General features: G+C 45.5%; 1 protein-coding gene across 1 annotated transcript in view; it reads left to right on the plus strand.

Annotated features, from left to right (window-relative positions):
• Positions 1–17,876, plus strand: part of STN1 (STN1 subunit of CST complex) — a 93,128-nt gene that overhangs the window by 20,270 nt on the left and 54,982 nt on the right. The window contains exons 2-3 of the mRNA XM_040361844.1: positions 5,313–5,444; positions 8,931–9,026. Of these exons, the coding sequence (XP_040217778.1) occupies positions 5,321–5,444; positions 8,931–9,026 (220 nt within the window). The 5' untranslated portion in view covers positions 5,313–5,320. The remainder of the gene's footprint in view (positions 1–5,312; positions 5,445–8,930; positions 9,027–17,876) is intronic.

The raw sequence follows: 17,876 nt of genomic DNA on the forward strand, positions 1-17,876 counted from the left end.
GAGTTACCCAGAATTTGTGGCTTCCTTCAAAAGGGTGCCTCATGTCCATCAAACAGAGTACGAGGACGTTTGCTGACTCTGACAGCAGAGGTTGCTTGGAACAATGAGGCCCTCGTGGCTTCTTTTTCTCATGGTCTCTCGGATAACATCAAGGAGGAGATAGCAGCCCAAGATATACCTACTGAGCTGGAGAGGTTGATCACATTTGCCATCCTCATTGACTCCAGACTCGGAGAGAGATTCTCTCTTAAGGAGTGCTTGCGGAAGCCTCCTGTACAGTTGTCTCTCTTGTTGAGCTTTGCAGTCCCACCCTTGCCTCCCTCACCTCCCATGCCTCCTGGTACCGAGTCGGTCTGTGAAGATGAACCCATGCACTTGGGCTTCACACGTCTCTCTGCAGACGAGAGAGCCCTTAGAAGGAGGGAGAGATTGTGCCTTTAATTAAAAAAATGTTTTTGAATTGCACCCCCCCGCTCCGCCATGCCTACTAGCATAGGGGGTTTGTATTTTCCCCATTATCTGTGCCCCTTTCTGATGATGTGCTGGTCGGAGCGGAGGGAATATTTCTTCAGTTTCAGGCACATGCCCATTCAGCTCCACTCGCATGTTCTTCTGCCTTGGCTCAAATCCTGGCCAGCCACCTGCCTATCTCCTTGCCTTCCCTGGCGGGGTGATCTTCCTCCGCTCCCCATCCAGTAGTAGCCGGGGCCCGAAGAGTAAGACTTGAGAGGCTGTGAGGTGGGCGGCAATGGGCAGAGAGTCGCTGATTGTTGCCATTACTATTAAAGAAAAAATATGTCCCCGGATTTCATTTTAAAAATCTGGTCACCTTATGCTAAATGGGACAAATAGAGAAGGTGAATTTCCCTAATTGGGCCGCAGACAGCAAAAAAGAAAAACAAATAGTTCTTGTCCCTTTCACCTTTGTCCAGTACTAGAAATAACGTTTTTTCCTTTTTGTTCTACTTTAATATTCTGGCCACAAAATTCAAAGGCAAGGCTCAGTGGAGATCACAAAGGGATAATGGGAGAGCAGATGCTTTTTCCAGACAACATGACCAAATCGTAGAGTATGAACCTGCAAGAGTTCAGAGAATCAATTGTTGAGGGGTTTGGTTTTCCAAAGTACAAAAGGTCACAAAGAATAGGATAGCACTGAATAATATTACTCTAACGATGTTACTGTGCCCTGGAATTTGACTATACACCTCAACACTTGGCCAAGCCCAAATCCAGAGGCTTCAGTTTGCTTGGGGGTGTTCTAACTCTGTACTAGCAAGATGGAACACTTGGCAGCTATTGGAGCATTCTTTCCAATAGCCTCCCTATAGTGATGTCACAAGGATGGAGCTGCTCGGAGCAGCTCCAGAGAGCACAGGTGTTATAAAATAATAATATCTCTTTCTTATGTGGAACAAGGATAATAGTTTTGACTGTGATGGAAAATAAATGTAGAGTTCATCCAGTTTCTTTATTCTTGGAGCCAGCAGACTGTTTTAACTTAAATTAAAGGCAGATGTTAAAGAACACCTAGGACTGCAGATACAGGATGGGGATTATTTACGAAAGGCAAATCCACTTTGCACTACAAGTGCAAACTACAAGTGCAAAGTGCACTTAAAATTGCACTGAAAGTGCACTTGGAAGTGCAGTCGCTGTAAATCTGAGGGGTAGATCTGAAATGAGGGGAAGCTCTGCTGATTTTATTATCCAATCATGTGCAAGCTAAAATGCTGTTTTTATTTTCCCGGAATGTCCTCCTCGGATCTACAGCGACTGCACTTCCAAGTGTGCTTTCAGTGCAATTTCAAGTGCACTTTGCACCTGTAGTTTGCACTTGTAGTGAAAATTGGATTTGCCTTTCGTAAATAACCGCCTATGTATCTATCAAAAATTATTTTTAATTGTGTCTTGTGAGGGGTTAGCTCGGTAGCGGGGTGTGTGACCCCTTGCTTGGGTTCACCACACACTGATTTTATACAGACTGGCAGTCGAAGACAGTTGAAAAATAAAGTTTTTGGTTTATTTTTCCATCTTGCTGGAAAATAATTGCAAGCATCCAAACAGCATAAACAAAATCAAATATAAAATAAATCCTGGCCACTCTGGGCGTCTACCTTCCACACAGGAACCTATCTAAGGAGTCTGGCTCAGCCTAGCGCTGGGCAGACAATGCTGGTCATACAGCACAAACAGTAGTCTTTTGACATTGATAACACAGGAAAAAGTCAATGGTCTCCTCACCTCATCAGGAGACTTTCTGGCACTGCTCTCCTACTCACACAGCCTTAGGAGTGATGCAGCAACCAAGTGGTAACCCTCTGGCTACTTATAAAGGCCTTGATTGCTTCATTCTGAACAGCTGAAGTTTTCTAACGGCCTCTAGCCTTCCTCTGGCTATGTTTGTAGCCGACGCCCGATAACAATCTGTGTATCGTCTAAACAAGGCAGAAATGTATGTTCCATCAGTGACAACACCCACAGATTTACCTGACTTCCTGTCACAGTCTATACAATATAAGTACCAACATTTGTCTTGATATCAGCTTCCTGTATTCCCCAAATCAGCTGCATTCAGATTGGGAGAGGGTGGCCGGCACTATCCAGCTCTGCAGAAGTTGACCTGTACCAGCCATTAATATCCTGACAGTAGAGGAAAATGGAGAGATGACCACATTAATGTGTTTCTGCTCCTTCGTGGAGTAATTTACAGGTTGGAAGGTGTTCTTGACTATTGCAACTGCATTGATGGTCAAGGATTCTTGCTGGGAACCTGAATCACAAACATTACTGAAAAGAAATACAAATACTTAGTCGGGTACATTCCTATTCATTTATCTTGACTGTGTATTTACTGCTTGTTTAGAATTCAGCTTTAATGTGTATGTAAAAGAAAAAAATAATATATTTCAGCATACCAGTTCTAGTGGCCAGTATCACACTTCTTGTCCTAGGGTGACCATGCTAACTCATGGTACTGTATTTGTGAGGGCTGATAACACTGCTTGGTATAACACTGTAGAGCAGGGGTGCCCAACCTTTTGAAGAGTGAGGGCCACTTAAGCGACTTGGTAACCGGTTGCGGGCCACAATGAGCACAGCGGGTGGATGGCAGCCCACTCTACTCTTCTTTTTTTTGAGGATCGGATTGGAGGTCCGTTTACATCTGCCTCTTCTTAGAGATGAATGGAGGGTCAGATTGGGTTGGACTGTGTGAAAGGGGCTGCTTTGACACCGATGTACTGTTGTTCAGCCGCACTGCAAGTGCAGCACTGTTCCCCTGTGGCTTTCCTGCAGGTTAGCTGCGCTTTGCCATAGACTTCTATTATATCCTGTAGGTGTGGTGCACTTTTAGAAAGCTCACCAAACTCGCAGGTAATAGAAGTCTATGGCTCAGTGCAGGTAACTCGCAGGTGCACTGCTCTGCATCTGCAGATCTGTTTAAAAGCAGCCCAGTAACCACTGCAGAACAGATATGCCCATATATACACTGTAATTGCAGTAATAAACGTACCTTTTAACAACAGTATTTTATTCTATCCCAGAGCAGGAGGTCGTGGGCCACATCAGAGGGCTCCGTGGGCCACATGTGGCCCCTGGGCCACTGATTGGGCACCCCTGCTGTAGAGTGTAAAGCCCCGAACACACAGGCAGAATGTCGGGAGACATTTGCCGGTACAAAAAATACCAGCCGACATTCTGCCTGTGTGTATATCGGTCTGTCCGGCTTCTGTCAGGCGTGCATGCTGGAAATATCTGCATTAGTTGTTTTTGACAGGCTATCCTAACTCCACAGATCCTCGGGAGATTGACAGTCTTTGTTGTGCTTGTTTCCCTATAAGCTTGAGTTTGTGTGTGTGACCTCCACTCAGGTTTCAGATTACACTCAGTTTCCTTCTCTGTGCTTTTGCAGTGTGTTATGTGAGATCCCGGTCCTGTGCCTTGTGGAGCTAAATAAAATAAAAAAATAGCCTCTGATCCATGTGTTTTAGAAGCCTGTAGAGGAGAGGGTGCTGCAGATAAACAGGTTTAACTTATGTAGAAGGATTTGTTTAATCTCTGTGCATCACCTGAGGCCAGTCACTTCAGTGGGTATGTGTAGGGGTTTATAACCACTTTAAGCACTGCCACTTGTAGTCCAGACATAATGTTTACAGGGCCCCTGGAATATGCCCTATATTTATTATATGCTTTTTATCTTATCACATGTACAAGGTATATTATGAATTCAGCAATAAACTTCAAACATTTCCCAGTGGCCAAAGCTAACATAGCCTATCTTATTTGGAAATGGATAAGAGAAACACATTACCCTTTGTGGAACAATTTCAGGCTATTGCAGTTTTATATGGCTATGGGGAAATGTAGTTAGACTGGTTCTGCTATGGATTTTTCCCAACTTGCATTAATTAAACTGGGAGGAAACATGTTTGCGGCAGACAGAGGGTGTTGTCAAATTGCTGAACACTTTACCTTATGTAACTGGAACATCAGTGAGTAATAAGTACTGTACCTCACCTGTCCTGAACTTGCAGGATACACAAGGAAATGTTTAGAAGAAGCCTAGAAGTGTCTAAATCAGTGGTCTCCAAACTGCGGCCATGGGGCCCTTTGCTTGCCTTTATCTGGCCCTAGAGGCATTTTTCCTGCCTCTGACACCAGCATTTGGGCACTCTTTCTTCCACTGACATCAACATTTGGGCACTCTTACTTCCAATGGATGTGGCATTATTTCTCCCACTGATACCAACAATGGGGCACTATTCCTTCCAATGACTCTAACAATGGGGCATAATTCCTACCTCTGACAACAAGAATGGGCCACTATGCCTCCCACTAACACCAACTATTTCTCCTGCTAATACCAAAGATCGGGCATTGTTTACTTTCACAGGGCACAGTCCGGCCCCCCCAAAGTCTGAAGGACAGTAAACTGGCCCCTTCTCTAGAAAGTTTGGAGACCCCTGGTCTAAATAATGAGCAGCTGTTTTTGTTACAAATTAGCCATGGGAGTCACCTATGCTCCAAACACAAGACAATCTTTGTTAGCTACTGGCTTTCAAAATAATTGCCATTCAAGCATTCCTCCCTCTACTGCTAGATGAGGAGAAGTGCGCATAACATCTTCTATGACCTTGTATTTGTCAAGGATTCCAGTGACAAGACCACTGCTCCTGAGTTCCCAGCTCCGCCCACTTCCTGTCCATCCCAAGGGAGACTAATATTCTCTGCTGGACTTTGTTATAAACTTCACAATATTTCGATTTCATCCTTACAAACTGACTATATACTGTCGCTTTTCTTATTCTCAGGTCACTGAATGCAGGCAAGTTTTATGGAAGAACCACCTTTACTTCTATGGGGTTTGGATCCTGTGTTCCTATCACATGCCAGGTTGTACATCAAGGATATTTTAGAATTAAAGGAGTCCAATCAAGTTTCAGGTAAATTATTCTGCAACTAGTCACTTGCTGAGAAATGTACCAGTGTACAATGTTGTATGGTTTATAGACTGAGACTAATGTGTCAGAGGTTGGATGCTCAAAACATTTATTTCCTTAAAGACACCAATTAGATTGAAGCTTGCCATGGAATGTGACAGAATCAGTCTAAAAAGGTTGAATTTGATTGGTAGCACTGGGGAACCAAGAAAAGTTCTAGGTACAAATGCCCACAGTATGTGTATGAGTCATAAGGTGTGCACAGCCTATGATATTAGGGCAGGGTTTGACAAATTTGCTTGGAATCTAGGAGCCAGATAAAAAGTTAGGAGCCAGAAAACGCACCCCGTCCCGACGAGCTTGCGCGCAGAAGCGAACACATACGTGAGCAGCACCTGCATATGTAAACGGTGTTCAAACCACACATGTGAGAGGTATCGCCGCGATTGGTAGAGTGAGAGCAATAATTCTAGTCCTCCTCTGTAACTCAAAACATGCAACCTGTAGATTTTTTTAAACGTCGCCTATGAAGATTTTAAAGGGTAAAAGTTTGTCGGCACTCCACGAGCGGACGCAATTTTGAAGCGTGACATGTTGGGTATGAATTTACTCGGCGTAACATTATCTTTCATAATATAAAAAAAAATGGGGATAACTTTACTGTTGTCTTATTTTTTAATTAAAAAAAGTGTAATTTTTCCCCAAAAAAGTGCGCTTGTAAGACCGCTGCGCAAATACGGCGTGACAGAAAGTATTGCAACGATCGCCATTTTATTCTCTAGGGTGTTAGGATAAAAAATATATATAATGTTTGGGGGTTCTAATTAGAGGGAAGGAGATGGCAGTGAAAAATAGTGAAAAATGACATTAGAATTGCTGTTTAACTTGTAATGCTTAACTTGTAATACCAACGGCCACCACGAGATGGCGTCAGCTTACACATCTGGTGGTAATAACTTGTAATACCAACGGCTAACCACAAGATGGCACCAGCTCACAAAAAAGCCAAGTCGCCAGAACACCATTTCTAGTCACCATGGCGACCTGGCGCCCGGGATTTGTCGAGCCCTGTATTAGGGCATGCCCCCCAAAACTCAAACACGTATGCAAGTATATATACAGTGTCAGTAGAGCAATGGACGCTGTCAGTAGGGCAGTGGATGGTATCAGTAGTTATTTTATTCTTATTTTTTACAAATTTAGGAGCCCCGGGGCTTTGGTGAAGAATCAGGGGTCTAAACAGGGGTAATCTTCTCCATACGGGGTGATTAGACACACCTGGCACACCCTGTGAGCACTCCCTTTGGCATGAGTATTAATCTCTTGAGTATATGCAAATATAATTGAACAAAATGTTATTTTTCTGTGTTACTGAAACATCTGTAATTTACTAAGGACTAAATCTTCTTACATGCGCTTTTTGCTGAACAGTGTTGCACAGAGATTATATTTCGTATTATTGTGTGTCACTGTCAATGCATCTCTTCCATTTAGCAAACCCTTTATCTGGCTAATTAATTTAAGTAAATACTACAATAATTGAGAATTTATTTTTCCCCTTAACATTTTACTGCATATAATGTCTGTTTAAAGTGAGCACAGATTAGACTAAATTAAACAAAATTATTATTATTTACTATTCTTTATTCTTCTTCTTATTAATATCCATTAGTATATTAAGCTGAAATGTATTCAAGTCTGCTACATTTATGTTGTCTCCTAGTACTAGAGCAAACCTTGTGAATATCTATTGATATGTAATCTACAGTATACAGTGGAACCTCGGTTTACGAGTAACTCGTACCGTATTTGGCCTGAGGTGAGGGGGGGGGGGGGTGCGCCGGAGCCGAGCGTCGCAGTTCGGAAATGCATAAAAAGGCCCGGCAAATCTCGGGAACAAAGTCTTTCCGAGGGTTGCCGAGGTCAGCCGAAGTGTCCTCGTGTCTTTTCGGCCATTTCCGATTTTCCCCGGCGCCCCGTGCCCCTGGCTGCATGCGGTATTGCATGCCTTTGAAGTCAATGCGGAACAAATTATTTTTGTTTCCATTGACTTCAACAGGGAAACTCGCTTTGATATGCGAATACTTTGTATTACGAGAATTCTCCTGGAGCGGATTATGCTCGTAATCCAAGGTTCCACTGTATATTATATTCTATCTAGCTATCTATCTATCTCTATCTCTCTCTCTCTCTCTCTCTCTCTCTCTCTCTCTATCTATCTATCTATCTATCTATCTTTCTTTCTGTGATGAACCGCCTGGTACTCCCACCAAGATACAGCTTCCTCCACTCTGGAACCAGTAACCAGGTATTATAGTTGACAATTTCACCCATCAGCTAGAGGACACTAGCTTAGGTGCAAACTGGATCTGACTTTATTGTAAATTCACACAGATTACACATACCAGCAGGAGACACCGGCCTCAAGTTGTTTGATGCTGATTATAACCTTCTTCTTCGAGCCCTTTCACACTGAAAACGCCTATAGCGTAAAACACCGCTATTTTAGCGCTTTTTTACAGCGTTTTCAATTAATTTCATTGGAGAGGGGCGTTTTTGAAGCGTTTTATGAGTGGCAAAATGCGGCAAAAACGCTGCAAAAACGCACCCGTGTGAAAGGGCTCTTAGAGTCTCTGAGTCTAAGAGGGGGATTGAAGCAATAAATACTTGTTTGGGTACAGAAGCCCCAAATCTGTATCCAGGTCCTAGGTTCCCAAAGTCTGTGGCCCAGATTCAAGAAGCACTTGCGCCCGCGCAACCATAGGTTACGCAGCGCAAGTGCTTACTTGCTCCGGTGTAACGAGTGCTCCTGATTCAGGAACCTCGTTACACCGACTGCAGGCTAAAATCTGCGCGGCATAAGGCTCTTATGCCTCGCAGATTTTAGGCTGCATTCTTGCGGGGGCCGATAGGGGGCGCTCCCATTGTGTATCAGCGTGTAGTATGCAAATTGCATACTACCACTGATTCACAAGCTTGCGCGGGCCCCGCGCAAGCCAGGTACGGAGTTTCCGTACGGCTACTTTTAGCGCAAGGCTGCCCCTTCTAATAGTAGGGGCAGCCAATGCTAAAGTATAGCCGGCCTTCCCGCGCCGTGAAATTTGAATTTCACGGTGTTTGCGTAAGTGAAACGTGAATGGCGCTGGACGCCATTCACGTTCACTTAGAAGCAAATGACGTCCTTGCGACGTCATTTGCCGCAATGCACGTCAGGAAAGTTTCCCGACGGAGCATGGACCCGAATCTGAAGCAAAAACACTACAAAGGTCCCCCAGGCACATAGAGCCCCCTCAAAAGCCAGGGCCCATAGTCAGTAGGCAAGAGGATACCTTGCAGTCCCCTCCAAAAGCCCCGTTCCTGGCTGTATCTATCACTCCTATCTATCTATCTGCTATGTGATTGTAACAGTCTTTGCTACCCAGGATTCCTGTTTGGGAATCATATTATCAAGCACTTGTCATTCTGTCACTAATTCTTTTTCTTACACAGGTATATTTTTTTACAAAGATCATCCAATCAAACAGGTTGACATCTTGGGAACCGTTGTGTGTGTAAGGGAAAAGGAAGCCTTCTACAGTTATGGAGGTATTATGGATCTTATGTGTCATTACTTTTTTTGTATAATCACTTTTTTGCTTTCTTTCAAAAAGTGCAGTTGTTTCTTTTTTCTTTAACGTATACCTAAAGGCAAAACTTTTTTCTTTGGTCTGCATTCACACCTGAGCATATCGTTTTCAGGCAGAAAGTCGCCGCAATTTTGCATAGGTCAAAAGGTCACCAATGTAAAAACCCCCAAAAAACGCCTGTATTCTGCCAAAAAAAGAAGCTCCTGTACTTTTTTGAGCAATGGGCGTTTTGCTTCAGGCGACAGAATGCTCAAAAGTGAACAGGGGTTATTGAAATGCAGAAAAATGCCCAAAAATGCCTAGGTGTGAACGGAGCCTTCGTTTTGGACAGAGTGGAGAGGGATTTGAACACTATAAATGTTGGGGAGATTCACTCTCTCTATTCCATTATTATTGAAAGTGAAAGGAAAAGAAAATCCCAAATTTTGGATTGTCCCCAAAAAAGTATTAGAGGGGAAATCTTCCAATGGGAGACTTTGCATGGGTTTCCTCTCACTTCCTCCTTGACTATAATACAGGAAGTGAAGGTAAATCTCTGCAATGGGAGACACAGATGGTGAAATAAAATCTGTCAGGGGTCATAACCCTCCCTTACTGTATCCAATATTAAAAAATAAGTTTTGCCTTTAGTACTACTTTACTGCTCTAATACATGGCCAACTGGGTTCAAGACCTCACCTGAACAAGTGAACAGGGATGCACCAGACCCCAGGCACAAAGCCTCGGCCACACATATGTGAACCCAGCCTAAAGTACCATACCATTTGTTAAGGACTCCTGCAGCCTTTCAGTGCCCCTATCAACAAAGCTGTACTTTATCACAGGACATTCTGATGCAGTCAAGAGGCTGTCCAATAATCTCTTACCACTTACGAGCTTTTTGAAGAGTCCTCTTACTGGGGGAAGTTTGTATGGCTGCTCATTGTTGTTTTTTTCTTGGTTGCTGAAGAAGCTTTTCAAAAGACAAATTGAGCAGTGCGATCCCAAATGGCCATATGTGAATGGGGACTTACTGTGCAGAGCCACTGGGGCAGATTCATATACAATGGTGCAGATTTGCACCGGCGTGGTGCATCATTTTTAGACTACACCGGTCCAGCGCGGAGCGGCAGTTAGGTGATTCAAGAAACTTTTTTTGTATACGATGCCCCAGCGGGGCGGATTTTAGACGGCGTAAGGCGGGGTAAAGCCAAATGGGAGTCACCATATGCTAATGAAGTGCCGACCGTGGCGCAGGGGTCATGCCGGGGCGCATTTTAGACCGCACATGCTCAGTGACATCCAGGGGTAAATGCCCCAATCTGCACATGCTCAGAACTGCACCCCGGCGTGAGCCCTGAGCTCCGCCGGCCCACTACCAACGCCCAGTCCATAAATCAGCCCAGACTTCCGCCCTACAGGTGCAAATGTACTCAAGCTTTTTTTTTGTAAGCTAGGTAGTTTGCAGTGTGTTGGTCAGTTATGGCTGATGATGAATCAGGTGGGCGAATGACCAACTTCAGCCCTGAGGAGAGGGCTGTGATTATTGAGGGCCTCTCCCAACATGGGGACCGCCTCTATGGGCCACAGAGTGCCTACACTGGCAAGGCTGATAAAGTGAGAATTTTTGCGGAGATCACAGCACAGGTGAATGCTTTGGGGGTGGCAGACAGGGAGCCCAGGCATATCCGTAAGAAAATTAATGACTTGCGTCGATTAGTGAAAGAGAAATTGATGTCAAAAAGAAAACATGCCAGTGGAACTGGAGGAGGACCAGCCAAAAAGATCATCCTGACAGCGGAGGACCTTGTTGTGGCCAGGTTCCTGGCTAGGGAGCTGGTGGAGGGCCTGGAGGGCTTTGATTCTGGGGATCAGCCCTTGAGGAGAGGTAAGTGTGTTTTATCTTCTTTCGGGTGTGTTGCATGTGTGTGTGTGTGGGGGGGGGGGGGACAAGTGTCAAGTGTGTGGGACCACCAACATCTGAATGTTTTGTGTCCTCCACAGATGTGCAGGATGGAGCTGGGCCATCATCAGCTGCAGACCGACCCACCACATCCAGGGTGGAGACTGCCCCTACATATGTGATGGAGGAAGTGGAGGAGGAGCAGGTCATGTTAGAGGAGGAGACTGTTTATTTATTGGTGGAGACCCCCATTGCTGGCCCCTCCCAAACCTCTCCCCTCATTAGACTTAGCCCCTCAGGGCTTGCTATCCCTATCAGGGATTCCCCCTCACGGGACCCCAGCCCCTCCAGGGCCAGCCCCTCACAGGACCCCAGCCCCTCCAGGGCCAGCCCCTCACAGGACCCCAGCCCCTCCAGGGCCAGCCCCTCACAGGACCCCAGCCCCTCCAGGGCCAGCCCCTCACAGGACCCCAGCCCCTCCAGGGCAAGCCCCTCACGGGACCCCAGCCCCTTCAGGGCCAGCCCTTCCACCCGGCCTCAATCCGCTCCTGCCCAGAGGAAGGCATTAAAAAAAACAAGGGGAGTCCCTGCAGAGCTGGAGTTAAGTCTTGCAAGGGACCAAAGCAGGCAGACCCGCCACATTGGGACTCTTGCGGGGGATCTGACCCGGGTCGCAGGTAGCCTGGCATCCTCTGCCGAGAGCCATGCTGCCTGCACTGTGGCATTGAAGGAGGCCGTTATGCAGCAGGCTGGGGACAGTCGGCTCCTAAACGAGAGCCTGCAGGATGTTGTGGGTAACGGAGCAGCCCTTTTGTCCTGTATGGGTGACCTGCAGGACACCACATCCGAGCTGGTTACTGAGGTCCGGAGCCTGGCAGGTGCTGTCAGAGAGGAGGGGAGGCTGACAAGGCGCCAGCAGCGCAGCAATATCACCCGCCGGCTGCGGATGCAGGCTGCCACGAATAGCTACCTCCACCGGCTAGCCGTGGCAATGGAGGGCAGGCAGGCAGCTATGGAGAGACTGGGGGAGGTTCCACCACCAGCCCCCCCAGCTCCACCAGCCCCCCCAGCCCCGGCTCGCACCAGGCAACAGCGGCCCAAAACCTTAGGGACAAGAAAGAGCCCACGCAAGGGACGTTGATTTTTTTGGTTTATTTTTTGTGCACTCAGGTTATGAGTCTTATTTATTTTTCTGATACTCAGGTTATGAGTCAATTTAATTTATTTCCCTGCACACGGGGAGTAGTGCAGCTTTCAGTGTGAATGGTGTGTGAATGTGGGGGGACGACAATCCTGGCTTTAAGGTTTGTCACCCTCAGTCGTTGGGGAGAAGTGATCCCCACGACCCGTGTGAAAGGTGTATGAATGGACAGCAACATAATTGGAGCCTTGACGTGGCGTTGCTGCTCCCTAGTACCATGGGGGGTACTTCGGTCTAATCCAATTCATTGTGGATGTGGGGTGTGTGTGCTAGGGACCACAGTGGTGTGCATGCGTGCATTCTCATAGTGCCATGATTAATGTGTGTGTTTAACGAGAAAAGAAGCGTTCCACGAAGCGTGTCCTGACGGCTCTTCCATCAGCAGACGGGATAGCCTCTGGCAGGGGGGGATTATGTGGTTGGGGGCTCAGGTCATCACGTATGTCAATCTCCAGGCCCCTTCTCACTGCGAGGTTGTGCAGCATGCAACATGCCCCGATGATCTGGCACACAAAGTCTGGGGAATACAACAGGGTACCCCCAGACTTATCCAGGCATCTGAAACGGGACTTCAGGAGGCCAAATGTGCCACTCCACGGGTGCGTGCGTGTGCCTCATTGTATCTTCTCTCTCCTGGTGTTTGGGGATTCCGGAATGGAGTCAGCATATGGGGACCCAGTGCATATGCCGCGTCACCTGGAAGGGAAAAGACAGGAGGATGTTAGTCATGCATGTGCCCCTCGTGATGTCTGCATCATGGGGGGGGACAGTCATACCTGACACCCATGTCACTCACCAACCAGCCAGCTGTTCCCGTACACATTCTGTTCAAATTCTGTAGGGATGGTGCTTTGCCGGTAGATGAAGCTGTCATGGCTGGATCCTGGGTGTTTGGCACGGACGTGCCATATGAGGCATTGGGCATCGGCAATCACCTGTACATTGATGGAATGCCAATGCTTGCGATTGCAGCATATGTGCTCCATGTCACGGGGGGGCTGTAGTGCCACATGGGTGCAATCAATGGCCCCCACAGTGCGTGGGAATCTGTCAATTTGGTAGAAATCTGTCATTGTCTTCAGCCGCTGGACCTCCTGGGTGGGTTTTATGATTTGGTTGGCCATGCGTCTCAGGATTGCAGGGATAACCTGGTGCACACATCTGCTCATGGTGGATTGTGACATCCCAGCCGACAATCCACTTGTTCTTTGAAAAGATCCAGTGGCCAGGAAATGCAGTGTTGCCAGGACCTTCACCAGTGGCTGTACTGCATGCAGGGCCGGATTAACAATGGGGCTGATGGAGCTGCAGCTCCAGGCCCCTTTCTCAAGATAGGCCCATTTGCCCAAAAAAAAAAAAAAAAAAAATTTTTTTTTTTTTTTTTTTAAGATTTTTTTTTCTAAGATCGAATTTGGGGGGTTGTAGCTCGATGACCAGAGGTCACAGAAACCCTACATTTGGGGGTAGGCATGGGAAGAGCTACCCCACAACTGGTGAAAATATGTGACGGCTATCATTTATGGTTCCGGAGATACGAGCCTGCTTGCACAGCCTGTCAGAAGCTACATTCAGAGCGGCCAATATAAATACAAGCTGACACACTGCAGCAGACTGATAGGATCACAGTGCTTATAATAATTATTTGTATATTACTCATGGTAATTAACCCCTTGCCACCCAGGCCAATTCTGACACTTCTCTACTACATGTAAAAATCATCATTTGTTTTTTGCTAGAAAATTACTCTATGGCGGTCTTTGCACTTTTTATGTTGCAGGGTACAGAGCTGCACGATTCTGGCTAAAATGAAAATTGCAATTTTTTTGCTTAGAAGATAGATCACGATTCTCCCACGATTGTTGCGGCGTAACATCATCTTTCACATTAAAAAAAAAAAAATGGGCTAACTTCACTGTTTTGTTTTTATGGTTTTTATTATTCATTGAAGTGGGAAAATGCAGTGTGACATAACATATTGCAGCAATAGCCATTGTATTCCCTAGAGTCTCTGCTAAAATATATATAATGTTTGGCAGTTCCAAGTAATTTTCTAGCAAATAATATTGCTTTCTAACTTAAGAAACAAGTGTTGGACTTTAAGTGGTTAAATTTAGTTACAATGTTAGTTAGTTACAATGTTTCATTTTGTTTACAAACTTCGCAGACTGCCCAGATTTGTTCTTTACACACAGACATGTATCCCTTTGATCTAAGAAGGAAGTGTCAGTTACAATGTTTCCTGTTAAAAACTTGGCAGACTGCCCGGATATTTTCTTTTGACAGCTGAAAGTCTCTCCACTTGTTACAGTGATGAAAATAAGTATTTGAACACCCTGCTATTTTGCAAGTTCTCCCACTTGGAAATCATGGAGGGGTCTGAAATTGTTATCGTAGGTGCATGTCCACTGTGAGAGACATAATCAAAAAAAAAAATCCAGAAATCACAATGTATGATTTTTTTTAACTATTTATTTGTATGATACAGCTGCAAATAAGTATTTGAACACCTGAGCAAATCAATGTTAATATTTGGTACAGTAGCCTTTGTTTGCAATTACAGAGGTCAAACGTTTCTTGTAGTTTTTCACCAGGTTTGCACACACTGGAGGAGGGATTTTGGCCTACTCCTCCACACAGATCTTCTCTAGATCAGTCAGGTTTCTGGGCTGTCGCTGAGAAACACGGAGTTTGAGCTCCCTCCAAAGATTCTCTATTGGGTTTAGGTCTGGAGACTGGCTAGGCCACACCAGAACCTTGATATGCTTCTTACAGAGCCACTCCTTGGTTATCCTGGCTGTGTGCTTCGGGTCATTGTCATGTTGGAAGACCCAGCCTCGACCCATCTTCAAAGCTCTAACTGAGGGAAGGAGGTTGTTGCCCAAAATCTCGCAATACATGGCCCCGGTCATCCTCTCCTTAATACAGTGCAGTCGCCCTGTCCCATGTGCAGAAAAACACCCCCAAAGCATGATGCTACCACCCCCATGCTTCACAGTAGGGATGGTGTTCTTGGGATGGTACTCATCATTCTTCTTCTTCCAAACACGGTTAGTGGAATTATGACCAAAAAGTTCTATTTTGGTCTCATCTGACCACATGACTTTCTCCCATGACTCCTCTGGATCATCCAAATGGTCATTGGCAAACTTAAGACGGGGCTTGACATGTGCTGGTTTAAGCAGGGGAACCTTCCGTGCCATGCATGATTTCAAACCATGACGTCTTAGTGTATTACCAACAGTAACCTTGGAAACGGTGGTCCCAGCTCTTTTCAGGTCATTGACCAGCTCCTCCCGTGTAGTCCTGGGCTGATTTCTCACCTTTCTTAGGATCATTGAGACCCCACGAGGTGAGATTTTGCATGGAGCCCCAGTCCGAGGGAGATTGACAGTCATGGTTCTTCCATTTTCTAATGATTGCTCCAACAGTGGACCTTTTTTCACCAAGATGCTTGGCAATTTCCCCATAGTCCTTTCCAGCCTTGTGGAGGTGTACAATTGTGTCTCTAGTGTCTTTGGACAGCTCTTTGGTCTTGGCCATGTTAGTAGTTGGATTCTTACTGATTGTATGGGGTGGACAGGTGTCTTTATGCAGCTAATGACCTCAAACAGGTGCATCTAATTTAGGATAATAAATGGAGTGGAGGTGGACATTTTAAAGGCAGACTAACAGGTCTTTGAGGGTCAGAATTCTAGCTGATAGACAGGTGTTCAACTACTTATTTGCAGCTGTATCATACAAATAAATAGTTAACAAATCATAAATTGTGATTTCTGGAATTTTTTTTTGATTATGTCTCTCACAGTGGACATGCACCTACGATGACAATTTCAGACCCCTCCATGATTTCCAAGTGGGAGAACTTGCAAAATAGCAGGGTGTTCAAATACTTATTTTCCTCACTGTATATGAAAGAATCAGCAAACTCTGCATTGAAGATCGTCAGGGGGGTTGAATCGAGATCACGATTTTTTTAACGATTAATTGTGCAGCTCTAGCACGGTATTTGCGCAGCAATTTTTCAAACATGTTTTTTTGGAAAAAAATGTTTCATTCATTAAAAAAACAGTTAGTTAGTTAAGTTAGCACATTTTTTTTTGGTATCCTAAGCGATGCTTTACATTTTTTTAGGTTACATGTTTAGAGTTACAGAGGAGGTCTAGTACTAGAATTATTGTTCTCGCTCTAACGATTGTGGCGTATGTAACCTGTGTGTATCTGGCTCTGATACTACCAGTGCCTACCCAGCCACTGACTAGTATCTCTCCCCAGCCTGTCCCCACACACCCTCTCACCTGCTGACCTGTGGATGGGGCAATCACTTCTGCAGTGTTATTGTGTTCTGCCAGTGCGTACAATGATTACTGTTGCTAACTTTAGCTGGCAGCACTGATTGTTTTAAGAAAAAAAACAGGCTGGTTGTACTCAAGTTGATTAATAGATTGACTTGTGTAAAACCAGCTAGCCCATACATAGATTGACTATGGCTGGTCTCTGCATAATTGGCGTAATTTCAATCCATGTATGACCCGCTTAACCACTACTCAGTCCCTAAATATCCTTCCACTCCTGTACATAGTGCTCACTGTCATACTCTCCACACTCCTCTCCTGTACATAGTGCCCGCTGTCATACTCTCCACACTTCTCTCCTATACATAGTACCCACTGTCATACCCTACACACTCCTCTCCTGTACATAGTGCCCACTGTCATACCCTCCACACTCCTCTCCTATACATAGCGCCCACTGTCATACCCTTCACACTCCTCTCCTGTACATAGTGGCTGCTGTCATACACTTCTCTCCTGTACTTAGTGCCCACTGTCGCACCCTCCACACTCCCCTCCTGTACATACTGCTCACTGTCATACCCTCCACACTCCTCTCCTATACATAGTAACCACTGTCATACCCTCCACACTCCTCTCCTATACATAGTGTTCACTGTCATACCCTCCACACTCCTCTCCTATACATAGAGCCCACTATCATACATCTACATTCCTCTCCTGTACATACTGCCCACTGTCATACCCTCCACACTCCTCTCCTGTACATACTGCCCCATCATACCCTCCACACTTCTCTCTGGTACGTACTACCCTCTGTCATACCCCCTCACTCTTCCTGTACATACTGCCCATTGTCATACCCTTCACACTCCTCTCCTGTACATAGTGCTTTTTTCCGTACCCTTTGTACTCCTCTCCTGTACATAGTGCCCACTGTTAGACCCTCCACATTCCTCTCCCTCACCTGCACATACTTCCCACTTATATACCGTCCATACTCCTCCCCTATGTCGCTTACCCACAAAAACAGTTCTTTAAAATTATACTGAATATCCTCAATGTTACCAGCTCTAGAATGGACACACTTTTGTTAGTTCAACTAAAGGAAATATCAGTTCTCATATTTGTTCTGCCCCATTATTAGTACTCATTTAATTTTGTGATTACTACTATGATGTATAGAGGAACATCGGGGATCTCAGCTACTCTAAATATAGCACTTATATAAAAAAGTGGCCCTGAAAATATTTTTAAAATGTTGGCAACTGTGCACTTAGGCACTGCCCAAGGGCCACCGTCCACCGGGTCAGTAGGGGGCCCCATGAGAGGCTCCTGGGATCCTGTGATAATAAAGCGGTAGTAAACTTTCCCGACATTACTACTTTTTAGAGGCCCTGGGGTAGGTTATGCCACAATGTACAAGTATGCACA

This window comes from Rana temporaria, chromosome 8 (assembly GCF_905171775.1).
Source record: "Rana temporaria chromosome 8, aRanTem1.1, whole genome shotgun sequence".
NCBI classification, from domain to species: domain Eukaryota; kingdom Metazoa; phylum Chordata; class Amphibia; order Anura; family Ranidae; genus Rana; species Rana temporaria.